Source organism: Canis lupus, chromosome 15, assembly GCF_003254725.2.
Source record: "Canis lupus dingo isolate Sandy chromosome 15, ASM325472v2, whole genome shotgun sequence".
Lineage (NCBI taxonomy): Eukaryota > Metazoa > Chordata > Mammalia > Carnivora > Canidae > Canis > Canis lupus.
The window spans coordinates 16523248-16541888 of NC_064257.1; the positions used below are offsets into that span (position 1 = coordinate 16523248).

Below are 18641 nucleotides of genomic sequence, written 5' to 3' on the forward strand. Positions count from 1 at the left end.
CATTTGGGTTGTTTCCACTTTTTGGCGAATGATGCTGCCAGGAACACTGATGTACAAGTTCTTATAAGGACATATATTTTAATTTCTCTTGGTTGTGTGTATACACACACACACACACACACACACACCTAGGGAAGGGCTTGGGTATACACCTAGGATATATACCTGGGTCATATGGTGACTATGTTTAACTGTAGGAGGAAATACCAGCTGTACCATTTTACATTTCCATCAGCAACACATGAGATGAGAGTTCTGATTTCTCCACATCTGTGCCAACACTAGTTATTATCTTCTTTCTTACAGCCGTCCTAGTGGGTGTGAACCAAGCAAATGGATCAATAAATATATATATATATATATGCAAAAATAGATAATCATAGAAACCTGGGGTGAGGGCAAGTGTCTCATTCTGGTTTTGCTTTGCATTCTCCTGATGGCTAATAATGTTAAGCATCCTTCAATGTGCTTATTTACTTCTTACTAGCGGATCTCATGTTGCTCCAAATCCCCGTTATAGTTAATAATTTTTTTTAAAGATTTTATTTATTTATTCATGAGGGACACAGAGAGAGAGAGAGGCAGAAACACAGGCAGAGGGAGAAGCAGGCTCCATCCAGGGAGCTCAATGTGGGACTCGATCCTGGGACTCCGGGATCACACCCAGAGTCAAAGGCAGACACTCAACCACTGAGCCACCCAGGCATCCCTAGTTAATAATTCTTATATTAAAGTTTATCTGCTCAGAGTACTGTGTGGTTTCTCTCTCCTGATGAGACCCTGATTCCTGTAACACAGGTGGTCAGTGACTTTCTAAGTAGAAATCGGACATCCACCAAAGTTATAAAAATAGAAGACTGAAGAGGAAAGCTAAAAAATGTTTTGTCCCTGGTCAGATGCTCCCTTCAGAAGTAGCTGAGGAAAAGCTGGGGGGGTGGGGGGGGGGGAGGGTCCAAGGGAACAAAACTTTCAGCTCATCTTTGCTTTTATCTAAAAAACAAATAAGTAAAACAACACTTTCTGAATAGGAGCTGTTATGGTTTGCTTTTTGGGTTGTTTGTTTAAAGATTTTTATTTATTCATGAAAGACACACAGAGAGAGGCAGAGACACACAAAGGGAGAAGCAGGCTCCATACAGGGAGCCCGATGTGAGACTAGATCCCAGGAGGATCCTGGGATCACACCCTGAGCTGAATGAAGGCAGATGTTCAACCCCTGAGCCACCCAGGGATCCCTGTTAAGGTTTGGTTTTAAGGGGATTTTGCTTAATGGTGTTTTAATGGTGTTTGGGGGACAAGGTTATAGACATAATGTTTTATTTAGAAAAGGTAAATTCTCTGTGTAAGAGTAAAAATGCTGAATGCAATCAGTCTTGAGAAAATTCAACTGGGGGCAGCCCCAGTGGCGCAGCGGTTTAGCGCCGCCTGAAGCCCAGGGCGTGATCTCCCGGATGAGTCCCACGTCGGGCTCTCGGCATGGAGCCTGCTTCTCCCTCTGCCTGTGTCTCTGCCTCTCTCTGTCTCTCTCTCTCTCTCTCTCTCTCTCTCTCTCTGTCTCTATGAATAAATAAATAAAATCTTTTTTAAAAAAATATTTTTAAAGAAAATTCAACTGGAATGTTTGAAAAGGTGACCCTCCTTTGCCTGGGCCAACTGAAATCAAAGGGTGGGGGCTGGTGTTGAAGGGGGCTGGGAGATGGCCATGTACCCAGAAAACTAGAAACAGAAAACTGTAGCCTGAGAGCAGTCAGTAACAATACTCACACATGGGCATGGATGGCAGTGTCCCAGTAAAACCTACAAGCTCATTTGCCAGCCCCTGTTGGGTGCCTTGTGTGTGGGCATGTAACATGTAGCAAAAGCATAAAAACACGTATGGGAATTTAAAAACTTTAAATTCAAGATGCTGCTTTCTCTGGTGAACAAGGAAAGAGACTAGGGAAAAAATACATAGGAGGCATTTACTGGAAATGTAACATTCTATTTCTTTTAAGCAAAATGAAACAAAATAAAACCCCTGAAGCGATATGGCATATTAAGACTTAGAAACAGACATCATTATACAGTTCTGGTGTTCTAAGTGTAAAATACATCATTAGAAAATATGGGGGCGCCTGGCTAGCTCAGGGGGCAGAGCATGAGACTCTTGATCTTGGGGTAGTGAGTTTGAGTCTCTACACGCTGGGTGTAGAGATTACCAAAAGTAAATAAATAAACTTAAAAAAAATAAAAATAAGAGTAAAATCTTTGGGATGCCTGGATGGCTCAGCGGTTGGGTGTCTGCCTTTGGCTCAGGGCGTGATCCTGGGATCCGGGATTGAGTCCCACATCGGGCTCCTTGCATGGAGCCTGCTTCTCCCTCTGCCTATGTCTCTGCCTCTCTCTCTGTCTCTCATGAAGTAAATAAAATCTTAAAAAATAAAATCTTTACAAAAAGAAAGAAGGGGCACCTGGGTGGCTCAGTCAGTTAAGTGTCCAACTCTTGGTTTTGGCTCAAGTCGTGATCTCAGGGTCATGAGATTGAGCCCCACATGGGGCTCTGGACTCAGTGCAGTCTGCTTAAGACTTTCTCCCTCTCTGTCTGCCCTTCCCTGCCCCTGAACTAGCATGAGCACTCTTGCTCTCAGAAAGAAAGAAAGAAAGAAAGAAAGAAAGAAAGAAAGAAAGAAAGAAAGAAAGAAAGAAAGAAAGAAAGAGAGAGAGAGAGAGAGAGAGAGAAAGAAAGAAAGAAAGAAAGAGAAAGAAAGAAAGAAAGAAAGAAAGAAAGAAAGAAAGAAAGAAAGAAAGAAAGAAAGAAATATAGATAGATGAGATAAATATTCCCTTTCATCACTGTTGAGACTTTAAATGTCTTAGGTCTGTGTAGTAGTTCCGCATTATTTATCTGCCCATGTCTTTTTATACATATATAAATATATATGTATACATATATATAATACTATATGTTACACGTAACATAACAGATTATGTATATAACATATAATATATATCCAGGCACAAGCTATTATTAGGTGCCCAAATCCAACAGTAGGAGCACAGTGCATGCAGTACCTGCCCTCGAGAGCCGTGTGATGCAAGCAGTTAGAGTATAAACAACATTATGAGATAATAGAAATTACTGTGCGTAATGTTTAGCAAAAGATTCAGGAAAGAAGGTGAAGCAGTAAAAAGGGTAGGAAAGGCATTAGATGCTGTGCTGAAGAGTCTGGAATGTACCCCATCAGTAAGGGAGAACCACTTAGGGGATTAAGCAGAGAAATGATGGTCAGATCTGTAGTTTAGAAAGATCACGGGAGAAGCGGTATGGAGCAGGGCCTGGGGAAGACTAAGCCAACAGGACGAGGCCACCACAGCAGCTCAGGCCCTGTGTCTTCAGAGAGGACGGACATCGCAGAGGGTACTCAGCCTGAGGTACCATGGCACCGTAAGGAAACAAAACTCTTCTTGATTAATGCTTCCGATATTTTTTTTAAGATTTTATTTACTTATTCATGATAGTCACACAGAGATAGAGAGAGGGGCAGAGACACAGGAGGAGGGAGAAGCAGGCTCCACACAGGGAGCCCAACGTGGGACTTGATCCCAGGACCCCAGGATCATGCCCTGGGCCAAAGACAGACGCTCAACCGCTGAGCCACCCAGGCATTCCTGCTTCACACAATCCTCATATCCAATGTCTTGTGGCACATGAGGTTTAGGAAGAACCCTCAGGAAGTGTGAAGGCCCATCATTTGCTCCCCCGCTTTGTGATGCGGTGCAGTGTATGCTTTATAGTGACATTAACATGGCTCATCCCCTAAGAATTGAACCTTTTAAATAGGACCATAACCAAATGTGACAATGAGATGGTGAGTGACCACGAAACTCTTAAACCTCAAAGTAGTTCTCCAAGTACTGTTTGGCTGACAGGGGTATAAGATTTCTAGAATTAGGGGCGCCTGGCTAGCTCGGTCAGTGGAGCATACAACCCTTGATCTCCAGCCTGTGAGTTCAAGCCCCACATGGAGTCATAGAGATTACTTAAAAATGACATCTTTAGGGACGTCTGGGTGGCTCAATGGGTTAAGTGTCTGACTCTTGATCTTGAGAGCTCAAGTCTCAATCTCAGGGTTCTGAGTCCAAGCCCCACAATGGGCTCCACCCTGGGTGTGGAGCCTACATAAAAAATAATAATAATAAATAATAATAAAACAAAATCTTAAAAAAAAATTCTAGAACTAAAAAAGCAGTTGTATATTTTCCTTTTACAAAAATACTGGTGTTCCAAGTTTGCTGACCATTACTGGCAACAGCAAATGTCTGTTAGCAGTATGGTACTTAGCAGATATTCCAAAAATACACACAACTGTCCTTTCAAGGTAAATGACATGTCTTAACCAAAGCTAGAAACTAGTTACTTTTTTTTTTTTTAAGATTGTATTTATTCATGAGACACAGGCAGAGACATAGGCAGAGGGAGAAGCAGGCTCCTGGCAAGGAGCCGGATGCAGGACTCGATCCCAAGACCAGGATCATGCCCTGAGCTGAGGGCAGACGCTCAACCTCTGAGCCACCCAGGCGCACTGAAACTAATCACTTTTTTTTAAAAGAAACTATGTTGAATGTATTTTGAAAAATGATCTTTGGGGAGACACCAAGGGTCAGTTAAGCTCCAGACTCTTGATTTTGGTTCAGGTAATGATCTCAGTGTTGTGAGATCAAGACCCACATCCAGCTCCACACTGGGAGTAGAGTCCGCTTAAGATGCTCACTCACGGGATCAGCCAAGGGCGTGATGCTGGAGTCCCGGGATCAAGTCCCGCAATGGGCTCCCTGCATGGAGCCTGCTTTTCCCTCTGCCTGCCATTCTCTCTCTCTGTATCTCAAATAAATAAATAAATAAATAAATAAATAAATAAATAAATAAATAAATAAATAAATAAATAATCTTTAAAAAAAATAATAAAATTTAAAAAAAAAGATGCTGGCTCGCTCTCTCTCTGCCTCTCACCTCTTCCCTCTAAAAACAACAACAAAATCAAAACCAAAAACTGATGTTTAGGGACGCCTGGGTGGCTCAGGGGTTGAGCGCCTGCCTTCGGCCCGGGGCGTGATCCCAGAGCCCCGGGGTCAAGTCCCACGTCACACTCCCTGCATGGAGCCTGCTTCTTCCTCTACCTGTGTCTCTGCCTCTCTCTGTCTCATGAATAGATAAATAAAATCTTTTAAAAAATTAAAAAAACAACCTGATGTTTGGTAGTGTTCCCACCTTATTTCATTTTGTTGTCAAAAAGATAAAAAAGTGGGGATCCCTGGGTGGCGCAGCAGTTTAGCGCCTGCCTTTGGCCCAGGGCGCGATCCTGGAGACCCAGGATCAAATCCCACGTCAGGCTCCCGGTGCATGGAGCCTGCTTCTCCCTCTGCCTGTGTCTCTGCCTCTCTCTCTCTCACTGTGTGCCTATCATAAATAAATAAAAATTAAAAAAAAAAAAAAAGATATAAAAGTGTCATGTATAAAAACTCTCATATCTATGTCAGAAGTTCTCAAACTGATCCAGGGACCTATGAGGGTCTCCAAGGCCCTTTCAGCAGATCCACAAATTTAAAACTATTTTCAAAATAATTCTCAGACATCATTTGCCTTGCTTACTCTCACTTTCTCACAGGGGTCCAGCAGATTTTCCAGAGGCTACATATCACAACATATCACAACATCACTGTCCTCACACCTAATGGAATGTATGGTTGTATTCCTGTGATTTAAATGTTCTCGGTGGGGCACCTGGGTGGCTCAGACAGATAAGTGTCTGCCTTCAGTCTCTGGTCATGATCTCAGGGTCGTGGGATCCAAGCAGGGAGCTTGCTTCTCCCTCTCCCTCTGCCTGCCACACCCCCACTTATGCGCATTTTCTCTCTCTCTCTCTCTCTCTCAATCTCTGTCAAACTTTAAAAATAGGGACACCTGGGTGGCTCAGTTATTGAGCATCTGCCTTCAGCTCAGGGTGTGATCCTGGAGTCCTGGGATCTAGTCCTGCATCGGGCTGCCCGCATGGAGCCTGCTTCTCCCTCTGCGTGTGTCTGCCTCTCTCTCTCTGTGTCTCTCATGAATAAATAAATAAAATCTTTAAAAAAAATTTTTAATAAATAAAATAAAGCAAAATTTTCTCAGTAAGTTTTAAAATCTTAAATCTCAATAGACAAAGCCCATAAAAATGGAAGTTCTTTGGGGTTTCAATAATTTTAAAACTTTTAAAGGGGTCTTGAGACTAAAAGCTCTAAGAATCACTGCTATGTAATTTATTTTTTATATACTTTAGAAACTTAGTAATAAAGCGTCAATTATGCTTCAATTAAAAAAAAAAAAAAAAAAACTCAGTGGAGGGCACCTGGCTGGCTTAGTCCGAAGAACATGTAACTCTTGTTCTCAGGTCGTGAATTCGAGCCCCATACTGGGTGTAGAGATTACTTAAAAAATAAAATCTTTAGGAAAAAAAATTCTATTGCTAAGTTCTTTCCTTTAATTAATTAACTAATGAATTAATTAAAGTAATCTCTACACCCAACATGGGGCTCAAACTCATGACCCAAAGATTAAGACTCACACACTCCACTGACTGAGCCAGCTAGGTGTTCCAGTCATAGAATTTTTTAACCTGTTCAACATATTTCTAAGAATTGAACATTTTATTAGATTTTAGATTTTATTTATTTATTCATGGGAGACACAGAAGCAGAGACACAGGCAGAGAGAGAAGCAAGCTCCCCTGCAAGAAGCCTGATGCAGGACTTGATCCCAGGACCCCGCGATCATGACCTGAGCCAAAGGCAGAAATGCTCAACCGCTGAGCCGCCCAGGTGCCCCTGTTCAACATATTTCAAACAAAAGGTCTCGGTGGATTTTTAAGTCATGTCAAAAATACACAAACATGCCATCTTTCCATTATTTTGTAAGAAAAACTGACATCAAGGAAAAGGGGAAATGCACTGACATGTAGTCAAATAATAAGACAAGAAGATAGTAGATGACATTTAATCAGAGTAACATAAATTACATTGTACAGGAGCTCAGAGAGGAGGAACTCCCATCATCAGCCAGGATGACCAGGGAGGAACCTAATAGAAAGCAAACATGATTAGAGCCCCATTATCATCTTTAAAACCATGCTCAAAAGAAGAGAGGAGCAAAACTTCAGAGGGAAGCAGTCAACGACAAAAGACCAAAGAAACACACACTCTGGCTGCACGCGCAGTGCTCACGTTACAGGGCCAAGAGTGTGTGCACTCTGCACACACGGCTTCTGGGTGAGGGCTGGAAACAGCTGAAGAGCCATATATCATTTGTTGGCATTGAAAGAATGTTTATGCTGGTATGATATCCGTATCAGTTCTTTCCTTCTGGATTTCAGAAGAATTCCCCATGCCTATCACTCCCAGACCAGAATTTGCCAATCACTTAAGATATAGAAATAAAACCACAATGTTGACAGTGGCTATCTCTCTAGACCAGGGGATGTAAGGCTCTCCATCACCCACCATGAACTAGGTAAATGTCAGAAGTCTTAAAACTATTATTTTTACTTTAAGAGGTCCTTTATGTTATCTAATAGCACCAGGCTTTCTATTTGCTTGAATCCCCAGAGGCAGCAACCCGGCAAGGTAGGGACTTTTTCACCCCATTTTACAAATTTGGAAACCAAGAAGATACAAAGGGTTCTGAAGCTTGCCCAAGGTCATACTGCAGACACTAGGGAAACCATGAAGGAAATCCTGGTCTGCAAACTCCTGTATATGGTGCTCAAATCCACCCCCAGGAAGGACCTGGCCTCCGCCCCTCACATCACTGCCCTAGTCTAACTGGTGCCTCCCCCAACTCACCCCACGCTCCTCTCTCCCCACAGATAAACATTCTATGACTCTTGTGTAGCAGGCACAGAACTATGGCTGCAAACCTCAGAACCTCCCATGGCAAGGAAATGGGGTATTTACTCCTCCGCTTCCTCTACACACAGTGATCTTCCAAAAAAAAAAAAAAAAAAAAACCAAAGTTGCTTTCCTACCTTCAAATCCTTCAGTGGCTCCTAATGATCTGCGGGATAAAGCTCTGACTCCTGAGCTCACAAGCCTTTGCAAGCTGCCTTCTGCAGCCTTCACACGCTCCCTTTTCTCTCCTGCCACTCAAGTGTCCTCAGGACACAGCCACACTTGTTTCTAGGCCATTACACCCATCGCTTCCTGTCAGAAAGCCTTTCAAACCCACATGCAACCAGCTTATAATTAGTGACTCTTCCAGACTTAGGTTAGGTGTGAACTTCTCTGGATAACCATTATTTATATTCCCAGAGCCACACCAGGTCCCCTTTTAGGAGATCCCACGGGACCCTCAAACACAGCCCTTGTTACCATGTATTTTAACTACTGGCTTACTGGCTTCTGGTCCTACCAGACTATAGGCTCCTTTATTAAGGCCAAGGACACCTCATTCTTATTTACAATGCCATGACCCAGCACAGTGTCTTGCACACAGCACCTGTTCGGTAAATATTCATGGGATGACTGGAGTGGCTCATGTGATGGGGGACATACAGACATGCACATGACTAAGTAAAATAAAACATGACAAATGTGAAAATTAGAAAGTTGGGAAGGAAAAAAAGTAGGGAAATCTGAGGGAACCCATCTACTTACATTCCTGGGGTTTCTCAACATTTTTTCAAATCCTGCTGCTGCTGCTGGTCACGTTCATGAACATGAGTGCTTACTCTGAACCAGGTACTATGCAAAGCACTTTACCAGTAAACAAACTCTTCTGATTCACCCTATGTGTTGAAAACACCCTATGCATTTTACTGATAACCTTGGACTCAAAAATAAGACACTTGCTCAATGGCAGACAATTAGTGGCAGAGACAAGATTTCAACCCAGATCTTGTCTCCCAAACCATCGCTCCAACCAGCAGTCTAGGCTTCTATGCCTTATCGAAAGTGAAATCTCAGGGCTCCTGGGTGGCTCAGTCGGTTAGGCATCCAACTCTTGGTTTCAGCTCAGATCATGATCTTGGGATCAGAAGATGGAGCCCCGGGGCAACCTGGGTGGCTCAGCAGTTTAGCGCCACCTTCAGCCCAGGGTCTGATCCTGGAGACCTGGGATCGAGTCCCTGCACGGAGCCTGCTTCTTTCTCTGCCTGTGTGTCTCTGCCTCTCTCTCTCTCTGTGTGTGTGTGCGTGTGTGTGTGTGTGTGGTTTCTCATGAATAAATAAAATCTTTTAAAATTTTTTAAAAATTAAAAAATAAGATAGAGCCCCATGTCGGGCTCCACACTTACTGCAGAGTCTGCTTGAGATTCTTTGCCCTTCCTCCGGCTTGCTCCCTCTCTCTATCAAATATATAAATAAAATCTAAAAAAAATAAAAAGTGAAATCGCTTCCCTGAATACCAAAGTTCGATGGCCTCAAGGAAACCCAATTAAACCAATGTTAGACTAAGATTCCTTCCTAATTATACAAGTGAAAATGTACCTTGAGTTATTTCACTCTTCCTGGCTAAATAACTTGAATATGATTGAGCTTTTTTTGGATGCTTCAGGACCATTCCCATGTTCATTATTGAGGGTACTGTGTAACAGTGGTGCCCTTAGGCGTCACTATGCTGGGACTAGGGTGCACCAGACGACCCCTGTACCAGCAGCCCTGGCCTGTGGGCATGTACAGTGCCAACTTCCCAATCCACCCTCATCCCATGCCTAGTTAGAGCTCCTAGTTCTTGCTGCTGTCAACATGCTCATCTCTAGCAGGCCTTTTGATTTTGCTACCTCCAATCTTTTACGGACTATGATACTCATAAAAGATGTAGTAGTCCTTCCTGCTGCGCACCAATTAGGTCTGGCTCTTTGCTTTCTAGGCACATGTTAAGGTGCAATTCCCTGGTCTTCTTTAAAGTTAGGCATAGCCATGTGACTTGCCTTAGCTGATGAAATGTGAACACAAGTAACATGTGCCATTTGGGAACCATACCCCCTGACCACCATCTTTCACACAATCAAAATGATCGTGCAAACACTACATTCAGATAGAGTGTCCAAAAGCCTGGGTCCCTGAGTGACTGACTGTGAGGCACATAGTTCCCCGCACACACACGCGGGGACACATGTGGCCTGAATGAGAAATCATTTTGTTCTGTTAAGCCACTTAAGTCTTAATGGGTTTTTGTTAATGCAACCTAATCCAAGCTATCTGGATCAATACATCAGATCATCAGATCTCTCTCTCTCTCTCTAAGATTTTATTTTTAAGTAATTTCTACATCCAATATAGGGCTCAAACTCACAACCCAGAGATCAAGAGTCACATGCTCCACTGACTCAGCCAGCCAGGCACCCCTCATCAGATCTCTTAGTAAGGAATTCTCTCACATAAGTAACTTCCTTTACAGATTTTATGATCAACATTTTGTTTACACAAAGAATTTTTTTTTGCATCCATCTTGGTTCAAAGCTATGTTCAGTATAAAACAAACCTGTCAAGAACCTACTATGTACAAAACACTATGCAAGATGATGAAGACGACCCGACTCTATGTCTCAAAAAAATCTCAGTCTTCTGTTGACAACTGTGCCAAAAAGGCAGACTCTAGTGTTATAACAGTCTAAAGGAAAGACAAGTCCCATCTAGACGGGAAGAAAAGTACAGGAAAGTCTCACGAAGGAAGTTCCATATCACATGGCCCTGAAACATGGGTAAGAACCAACAATTAAAGATTCAAGGGGGTCATTTAAGATAGAAAAAGCAACATAAGCAAAGGTATGGAACACAAACAGCAAAGCACAAAAAGCAAATAGTTCTACTGACCTGGAAAAAAAATCATAAAACCTAAGGGGATGGGATCCCTGGGTGGCGCAGCGGTTTGGCGCCTGCCTTTGGCCCAGGGCACGATCCTGGAGACCCGGGATCGAATCCCATGTCGGGCTCCCGGTGCATGGAGCCTGCTTCTCCCTCTGCCTGTGTCTCTGCCTCTCTCTCTCTCTCTCTGTGACTATCATAAATAAATTAAAAAAAATTAAAAAAAAAAGTATAAAAAAAAAAAACCTAAGGGGATGAAAAGCAATGAGCTTACCCATAGTGTCTGTGCCAGGCTGGTCTGAGCTTAATTCAACAGACAGTGGGGAACTGTTAAAAATCTTGACTGGGGAAGGGAGACATCTGGAAGTGATAGAGGTACACAGAATAGATGGGAGGAAAGGAAAAAAAATTGGGGGTTTCCCACAATTCAACAGAATGGTATCGATGATCCCATATAAGCCTGAAGACAGTAGAAATGGAAAGAAGCAAATGCAGGAGTCCATCAGCAAGGCCCTGCAGCCAAGTGAACACAAAGGGCGAGAAGGAAGGCAAGAGGTGCTGATCCCTGGGCAGCTGCCAAGGATGGTCAGTCCATGCAGCTGAGATTAATCAGAAAAACGACAAGAACAAATAAAGTGCTACTGTCTATTTTTCTAATGGCTAGCTGAAGTAAATGCTACCACCTGCCCGAGACAAAGTACTTCTCCCTTTGATGCAACCCACCCACCTTTTTTTTAACCTCTCAGTTTCTCTAACAAGAACCCAGAGGAATCACTCATGAGCATTTCGGGTTGTCCCCTGCCCCACTGGCCATCCTCACTTTCTCATTTCCTCCCTTCTTCATCCCCCAGGCTTACCGAGTCACTGCTCAAGGCAAGCCTCAGCTTCCCTGTGAACCCTTCCTCTAACACCTGGGTTTCTCCTTTCCCCAGATCCTCATGCCTACTGTCGAGGAATCCTAGAGGCAAGATCGTCGGTTATCAGCTTCCTGTGTGCCCTTTAGTCCCACAGCTATCTCCTGGGCTCATCAGAACAGGACTCTTAGGTTACGGGTCTTCCGTTGCCCACACTCCTCACTGCCTTGCACACAGTATGTATTCATTAGGCGCTTTATTGATGACCCTAAGCCAGTCGCTCTAAGAACATGCCTGTCTTATTCCCTCTTTAATAATCTACTTTTATTAAACCACGACTACACATTCAGACACACAAAACTGCGAGACTCATCATTTCATACTTCAAGATGTCCTTGGGTAAAGAATCTTTCATCTCAGGAGGCGTCATTGCCTTAAGAGATGATCTGAAAACACCCATTTGGTCATACGTGTTGGTGTGCCAGCTTCCTTTCAATCCTTGTGACTTGCAGGTAAACCAGACGGCTCCACGATCATCGTTCCAAGGTGACTGTGACTCCCAAACAACCTCACGTTCCACGAGGACACGTTTAACTTCAGGAACCTAGTAAGTGCTTCTGGTCTACCTTCAACCGGCTACAGCACAGACAACTCAAACCATGACCACAGAAAAGTTCCCAGTTTGTTTTGTTTTACCAAATAACAGCCGCTTTGGTTGGCCTCTCTGTCTCTCTCTCCCAATTAACTACTAGGATTTAGTTCACGCGTCTCACTCTTTCCTCGGGGCGGAAACGCAAACAGAAACGAAGTGGACTGAGGCATCCTAAAAATGAGCAGCGGTAAAGAAGAAATCCCAAATATTCGTGGGACAGCATCCTCCCCAAACCTGCTCTCATCACGGAGGTGCCTCCCCTTGCAAGCAGGACCCCGGAATCAACAGCGGGGGATGGGGTCGGTGGGGATGGTGGGGGGCCGGAGGGGGGGGCCGGAGGGAGGGGAGCCGGGAGGCCAAGCGTGCGGGCCCCAGCGACCGGACCCGAGCGCGCGGCTGCCTGAGCGGCGAGCAGGGCGGCCGCGCGCTGCGACTCCCGCTCCGCCGGCGGAGGCCGGGCCGGCCCTGCTGGGCGCCAGGTGCGCAGCGCGCGGGGTCCCGCAGCCGGCTGCAGGCGCCCTCCCCGGGCCCGGCCGCAGCCGCCCCTCCGGGCCGAGGTCGCCGGGGCCGGGCCCCAGGGCTCGGGGCAGCTGGGCCGTGCCTCCCCCCCACGCCCGTCCCCGGCGCGGGCGGGGCGGCCCCCGTTAGCCGCGCGCACGGCGGGCCTTACCGCAGCGGAGACGGAGGCAGCGGGGAGGCGGCGCCCGGGCCGGCGCGGGCGGGGAGGCGGAGGCCGAGGCGCGGGCGGCCGCCACAGCCGCGGGGGAGCCCGGCGGGCGCCCACGACGCGGTGGGCTGCACGGGCGCCGCCATGGTGGGGACGCAGCGGCGGGCGGAGCGCGACCACCAATCCCGCTCTCCGCCTCGGCGCCCTCGCCGGGGGTCGGGCGGCGCCGGCCAATCGGGGCGCGGGAGGCGGGCGGGGCGCCGCGCTGACCAATGGGGAGCGGCGCTGCGGGCCGTGGGCGGGCGCAGGCTCGCGGAGGCCCAATCGGCGCGGGACCCGGGCCGCGGGGCTGCGGGGCTGCGAGTGGGCTCGGCCGCCGGCAGCAACCCCCTCCCCCGCCTCTCGCCCCGCAGGCGCCCCGCGGCCGCGACCCAGCCCCTCGGGACACGTGTCCTCGCCCGCGACGGCCCCCCCGGGGCCCAGGGCTTGGGGGGAGCTCCGCGGGCTGGGCGACCCGGCCCGACCCTGCGGCGGCGGAGGGCACGGGGTTCCCTGCTACGGGCGGGGGGTGGGGGGGGGAGGGCAACGGACACGTCTAGCGCGGACTCAGGACCCCCGCCCTGTGCAGCTCCCGAGGTCCCAGCTCCCTCCCACCCTTCGCTCCCGCAGCTGAGCCAATAGCAGGGATGGGGCTGCGAGCCTCGGTTGCCCACCCGGGGTACCACCTTAGCAGCCGGCAGTTTGCCCCCGACAAAAACCCATCCCTGCAGCCGGTCTTCCAAGGCCTGGGCCTGACCGCACGGGCAGGCAGGCGGTAAGGACGGACGAAAACCGACGGCCTGTTCCATGGGATGCAAGCAAGTCTCATCGCCTCTTTAAACTTCGGTTTCCCCAGTTATTACTTTGGCCAAAATGCAAAGGGCGGTATTTCTAGAAAAAGTCGGCTGTTAAGAACTCTGCTGGAGTTAGACCAGGCACCTCATCCCTGCAGGGCTTTCAGCAAGGATCAGGATGGTGGGGTCCATCAGAGGAGTAGGGCCTGGGACCCTGCCAAGTCTGGAGAAGCAGTCCTGCTTATCAAGGAAATGCGCTCCCAGGGCTCAACAATCCATTAAGGCCTGGTCGCATCTCCCAAATGAACTCTTGGATGCTGGACAAAAAAAAGTCAACTTCTTTTTCTTGGCCCCAGGGAGGAGAAAAGTATCTTTGAAACCTGCCGCTTCTCTCTTCTACAATCAGACACCAGGTAGCAGCCACCTCCCAAGCCCCGGGATACAAAGAAGCATTGAGTTGCTGAAATGACCAAGCCTCTCTAGCACCTGGACAGGGCCATGAAACAAGTGTCCGGTCATCCAAGGGTCAGCTGGAGCAGCTGCCCAAGTCCTGCACCTAGTCACTGGCCCCTCCGTGCCCTGCTGCTGCTCTATCCTCAACCACCGATAGCCCAGGAACCCACCAGGCAAAGGGACAGATTTTCCTCCAGGGAAGTTTATCACTAACTACAGGCAGCTCACAGTAGCTTCAAGCCCCCACTGGATCCCACTGGGGGTGTCGAGTCCCTTGCTTTTAAAGCATCTTTATGCTAGCTCCACAATTTGTATGAAACACAGATGATGGATGACGTGGACCTAGACCAGCTCCATGAAGATAGGAAGATAATGAAGTGAGAGCTCAAACCCAGTTTGACTGTGAGAGTGGCCCGGTCCTCAATCCCCTCCTTCCTACCCCGAAGACAAAGGAAGCAAAACAAGGAGCTCATAACCACCAGTGCCTCTGCTCCCCAGGTCTCCCCCTGCCTGGTCTAACACACAGCCCACAGGACCAGGACTTGACAAGGAACCCATCGCTTTAGGACAGCTTCCTAGATCCTGCCCGAGTGGTCTTCTTAAAATAGCTCGCCCTGCCCCAGAGCTTATAACTAGATCTACCCCCAGCCTGACCCTGGGCCATTCAGGCTCTGTGGGGCAGACACAGCAAATCCTCTGCTCAACACATTTTATTGCTAAGGACAAGGTGATGCACCAGTTTTCAAAATAATTTGGTTTATAGCGTTCATACGTAACAAAAAACAGGGAAGTATTATAAATCTGATTCTTGTATACACAAGGGTATAGGTGTGAAGCCCTCCAATCCTGGGCCCAGGCAAACAAATTCATGAGGAGCAAAAACCTGTTTAACCCCTTCAGCGTTGCCCTCCAGTCCCACCCCCACCCCCAAATCAGCTCCCTCCCACCCCCAGACCAGGGGCATATCTAGACCTGCCCCCCAGTCTCCAGTGGCCCCAGTTCATCTTAACCCTCCCAGCCCCTGCATGATTGCAATTTTCTGTTGCCAGAATCACCCACCAGGCTCTGCCTGCTTCCATCATTAAGATCCCCCTTCAGGTGCTCCCCACCCGCACCCTAATACTGTGCCAGAGAGGTCCTGTGCCTAGAGTGATATGGGCACAGCCCCATGCTACCTCCTATCTTCTCCATCAAAATAGGACAAAGAGGTGGCATTAACTCCCTAATATCTCAACACTTGCAGCTTCGCCAGCACTTCCTTGAGCCCGTTCCAGGGACACAGATGCCATACTTATCTCCAGCCAACCCCTAGGAGCCTTTGCTCAGCTCAGCTGAGGGCCAAATTTCACATTCTGTTTGCCCTGGACAGGCAAGGAAGGCAGTAAAGGCCAAGGGCTGGCAGAAGCTGGTCCAGACCAAACATCCACACATGCGCACACGGACACACACACACACACATATACACGCAGGCACGCACGCACACACACACATAAATACAAAAGAGGGGAGGAAGGAAGCACCAGCACCTCTGCCTAGTTGGTGCAGGTGATTGTTAGGAAGCTAAGTCCTAGGCCAGGAACAGGGCAACCAGCCCAGCCAGCACAGTCAACCCCGCTGCAAACCGGGGCCAGGGCAGCCCCAGCAGTTCAGTGCACAGCCCTTCAGCTGGGAGATCAGCTGCTGCCACATGTCCAAGGAAGGCTGTCCTTTCACTACAGCGGAATGCGACGGGGATGGGGGTGTGAGAAGACAATGGGGTCAGTTATTCCATTCCTTTTCATTGTACAACTTCACTTTCAGAGCCTTCAGAGTTCCAAGGGTCTGCTGTGCTGTGGAACCCCACAGTGCTCTCGCCTTGATGGCTGGGCACCGGTTGGCCCCTGGAAGCACCTACTCCATGATGGCTCGGTATAGTGCAGGCTCAATGTAATCTTCCCGGTATCTTGAGTTGATCACTCGTTGCCGTTTCTTTTCCTGCTTAACTTCCTTCTCTGTGAAAATCTCGTTGAAGCGCATGTCTGAGGCTACAGACTGTAGAGGAATAAGCAAGCCCGATGAGCACTTTGTGGCCAACCACCCCAGGGAAAGAACAAAAGGACACACCCTTGCCTTGTTCCCTCCCTCCCAGACCAGAACCATGAACACACAGAAAACACACTCACCAGTCTAGACTTGACTCTCTTGGGAAGCTCTTCATCCAGCGTGTACACGTCATCTCTCTTAACCACAAGCTGTGAGCCATCCTCAAACTCCACCTACCGAATAAACAAAGACCTTTGGCTAAGAGATCCCTTTCTCCCTGGTCCACTGTGCACAGTGGCAATTTCCTGCCATCACAGGAAGGATCCAGAACACTGAATGAAGGACTGCCAAATCTGAAGCCACCTCTGGCAGACTAGATAGACATAGAGCAGTCCCAAGCTCTGAAAAGGTTATTACTGACCGCTGAGCTCTCCCAAGAGCAAAGATTCCCCTCCAGCCTAAGAGGAAACATTTGAATTAATCAAGTGCTCCCCAGCCCCCCACAAAAACCTTTGGCTGGCTACCTGGTACATCTGGATGGGGTGGGAGGCCACAAATTTAGCTCCGTAGACTTGGCCATCTGTCCATCTCACTTGGACCACTTCTCCTTCAGCAGGAGGACCCAACTGGAGACAGTCCTGACTCTGAGGGAACAGTAGGGGAGAAGAGTGAAAGGAAGATCCCTCTGCGTGCAGGGGTTACCACCACCTACTTAGGGAAGAATGAACTGGGACAAATTCCTGCTCAGGCATACAGGCCAGGCAGGCTCTCCCTGGGCTGAAAGATACCCTAGTTAGAGACCTGCCTGCTGAGTCCAAGTCAGCCCCATCTCTCTGCCCCTGTTGCTCTGAGGTGACAGAGCAAACATAGAGTAAATTTAATAAACATAGTGCCAAGATCAAGAATCCTTCTCACACTGCTTTAACTGTCCTGCTAAAGGTCAAGGGACAGGCCCTGCCCCGAGGAGACAGAAGACAACGACGAATTCTGAGTAACGTTAAAACGTTATTAGCCTCTTTCTTTGTGCTGTATTTTTTCACCACCGGGAGCTTATAATTGAGGGAAAAGAGAAAAATGCCTGGTTTCACATAATAGTGTCTCTTGATGAAGCAGAAAAACTTAACTTGTCAAACCTCAGTCCTGGAGTATGCATGTGAGTACTTGGAGACGGACACTTCTACTGCAGGCTGAAGGAGGATGGTTGTCTTGAGGGAAAGCACTGTGGAACCGAGTTGTGAGCTGCTTTTTATCATGGAACACTAGCTTTGTTTGAAAAACTGGCTGACAAACTATGGTTATTCAGACTTGGGTTTTGGCAGACATCTTCTCAGAAATGAATGAAATAAGCTTGTCACTTCAAGGAAAATAAAAGACAGTACTGCCAATAAAAAAACTTCAGCTTTTAGAAAAATCTGAACGTCAGAAAAGTTGTATCACCACAATAAGCTTCAATAAGCTTGAAGCTTTGCCAAATTTAAACATATTTCTGAGGGGCACCAGGCAGGCTCAGTTGGTGGAGTGTGTGACTCTTGATCTCAGGGTTGTGGGTTCGAGCCCCAAGTTGGGTGTAAAGGTTATTTATAAATAAATAAAATCTTAGGAAAAAAAAAAAAAAAGATGTGCAGAAATGTAGAAAATGGCATTCTTCCCACTAATATTTTGTTTTAAAAGCTATCTTTAAAAACCCAGATTATATTAATCTCCATTTTAATTTCCAGTAAACATGGGCAGACATTACCCACAAAAAAGCTCTATGAGGTCCTCAGTAATTTTTAGAAAACAGAGTCCTGAGATCACGGATCTAAGTTAGAGATAGCACCGCTTGCTTCTCAGAAGTGACAGAGACACCTAACATGAAGCATTTAGTACAGGGCCTGGTGTGCTAGAAAAGCTTAGTAAATTATACCTCTACTGCTGCCACAAACACTACTAATATCATCTTTACTATGACTCAAGTCTACCTTGTAACTAACGTTAGGTGCTTTTAGCAACTAGGTTGCTAATACAGGATAAAGATGGGAACTACTGGATTCCTTAAAGGTAGAAGTGGCTTCATCCACTGCTTTGGTGCTTAGGAAAGGGCAGAGTGAGAGTAAGGGAAACTCAAACTAAGTCCTGAATACTGAGCCAGGAAACCTAGAAGTGGGTCCAGGCAGAGCTTCCAGTGTGTCAGGTGTCAATAACATAAGCAGGCCAGGGATGTCTCCAAGCAGTTTCTACTCAGCCCCAAAGCCTTCACCTGTAAAGAACCAAAAGCAAATTCCATACATCCACTAAGAGGGCATGACAGGAAAAGAAGGTGGATAATTCTTCCAAAATCACACAGCTACTAAGCAAAGGAGCTG

At 47.2% G+C, this 18641-nt stretch overlaps 2 protein-coding genes across 17 annotated transcripts in view; both read right to left on the reverse strand.

Annotated features, from left to right (window-relative positions):
- ST3GAL3 (ST3 beta-galactoside alpha-2,3-sialyltransferase 3) overlaps nt 1–13166 on the reverse strand; it is a 198136-nt gene extending 184970 nt beyond the window's left edge. For 2 of the 10 annotated variants that reach the window (XM_049094083.1, XM_049094084.1), the window contains exon 1: nt 12992–13150. The gene's annotated coding sequence lies outside the window, so the exon portion shown is untranslated. Of the gene's footprint in view, nt 1–165; nt 312–12991 lie in introns of those variants that run through there. The other 8 variants (XM_049094079.1, XM_049094075.1, XM_049094074.1 and 5 more) reach the window with 8 other exon arrangements.
- Nucleotides 13167–14966: 1800 nt separating this feature from the next.
- Nucleotides 14967–18641, reverse strand: part of KDM4A (lysine demethylase 4A) — a 48691-nt gene continuing 45016 nt past the window's right edge. For 5 of the 7 annotated variants that reach the window (XM_025420415.3, XM_049094087.1, XM_025420418.3 and 2 more), the window contains exons 20-22: nt 16821–16940; nt 16437–16529; nt 14967–16305 (exon numbers count right to left, since the gene is read on the reverse strand). In XM_025420415.3, coding sequence (XP_025276200.1) covers nt 16165–16305; nt 16437–16529; nt 16821–16940 — 354 coding nt within the window. In that variant the 3' untranslated portion in view covers nt 14967–16164. Of the gene's footprint in view, nt 16306–16436; nt 16530–16820; nt 16941–17344; nt 17516–18432; nt 18536–18641 lie in introns of those variants that run through there. The other 2 variants (XM_049094088.1, XM_025420421.2) reach the window with 2 other exon arrangements.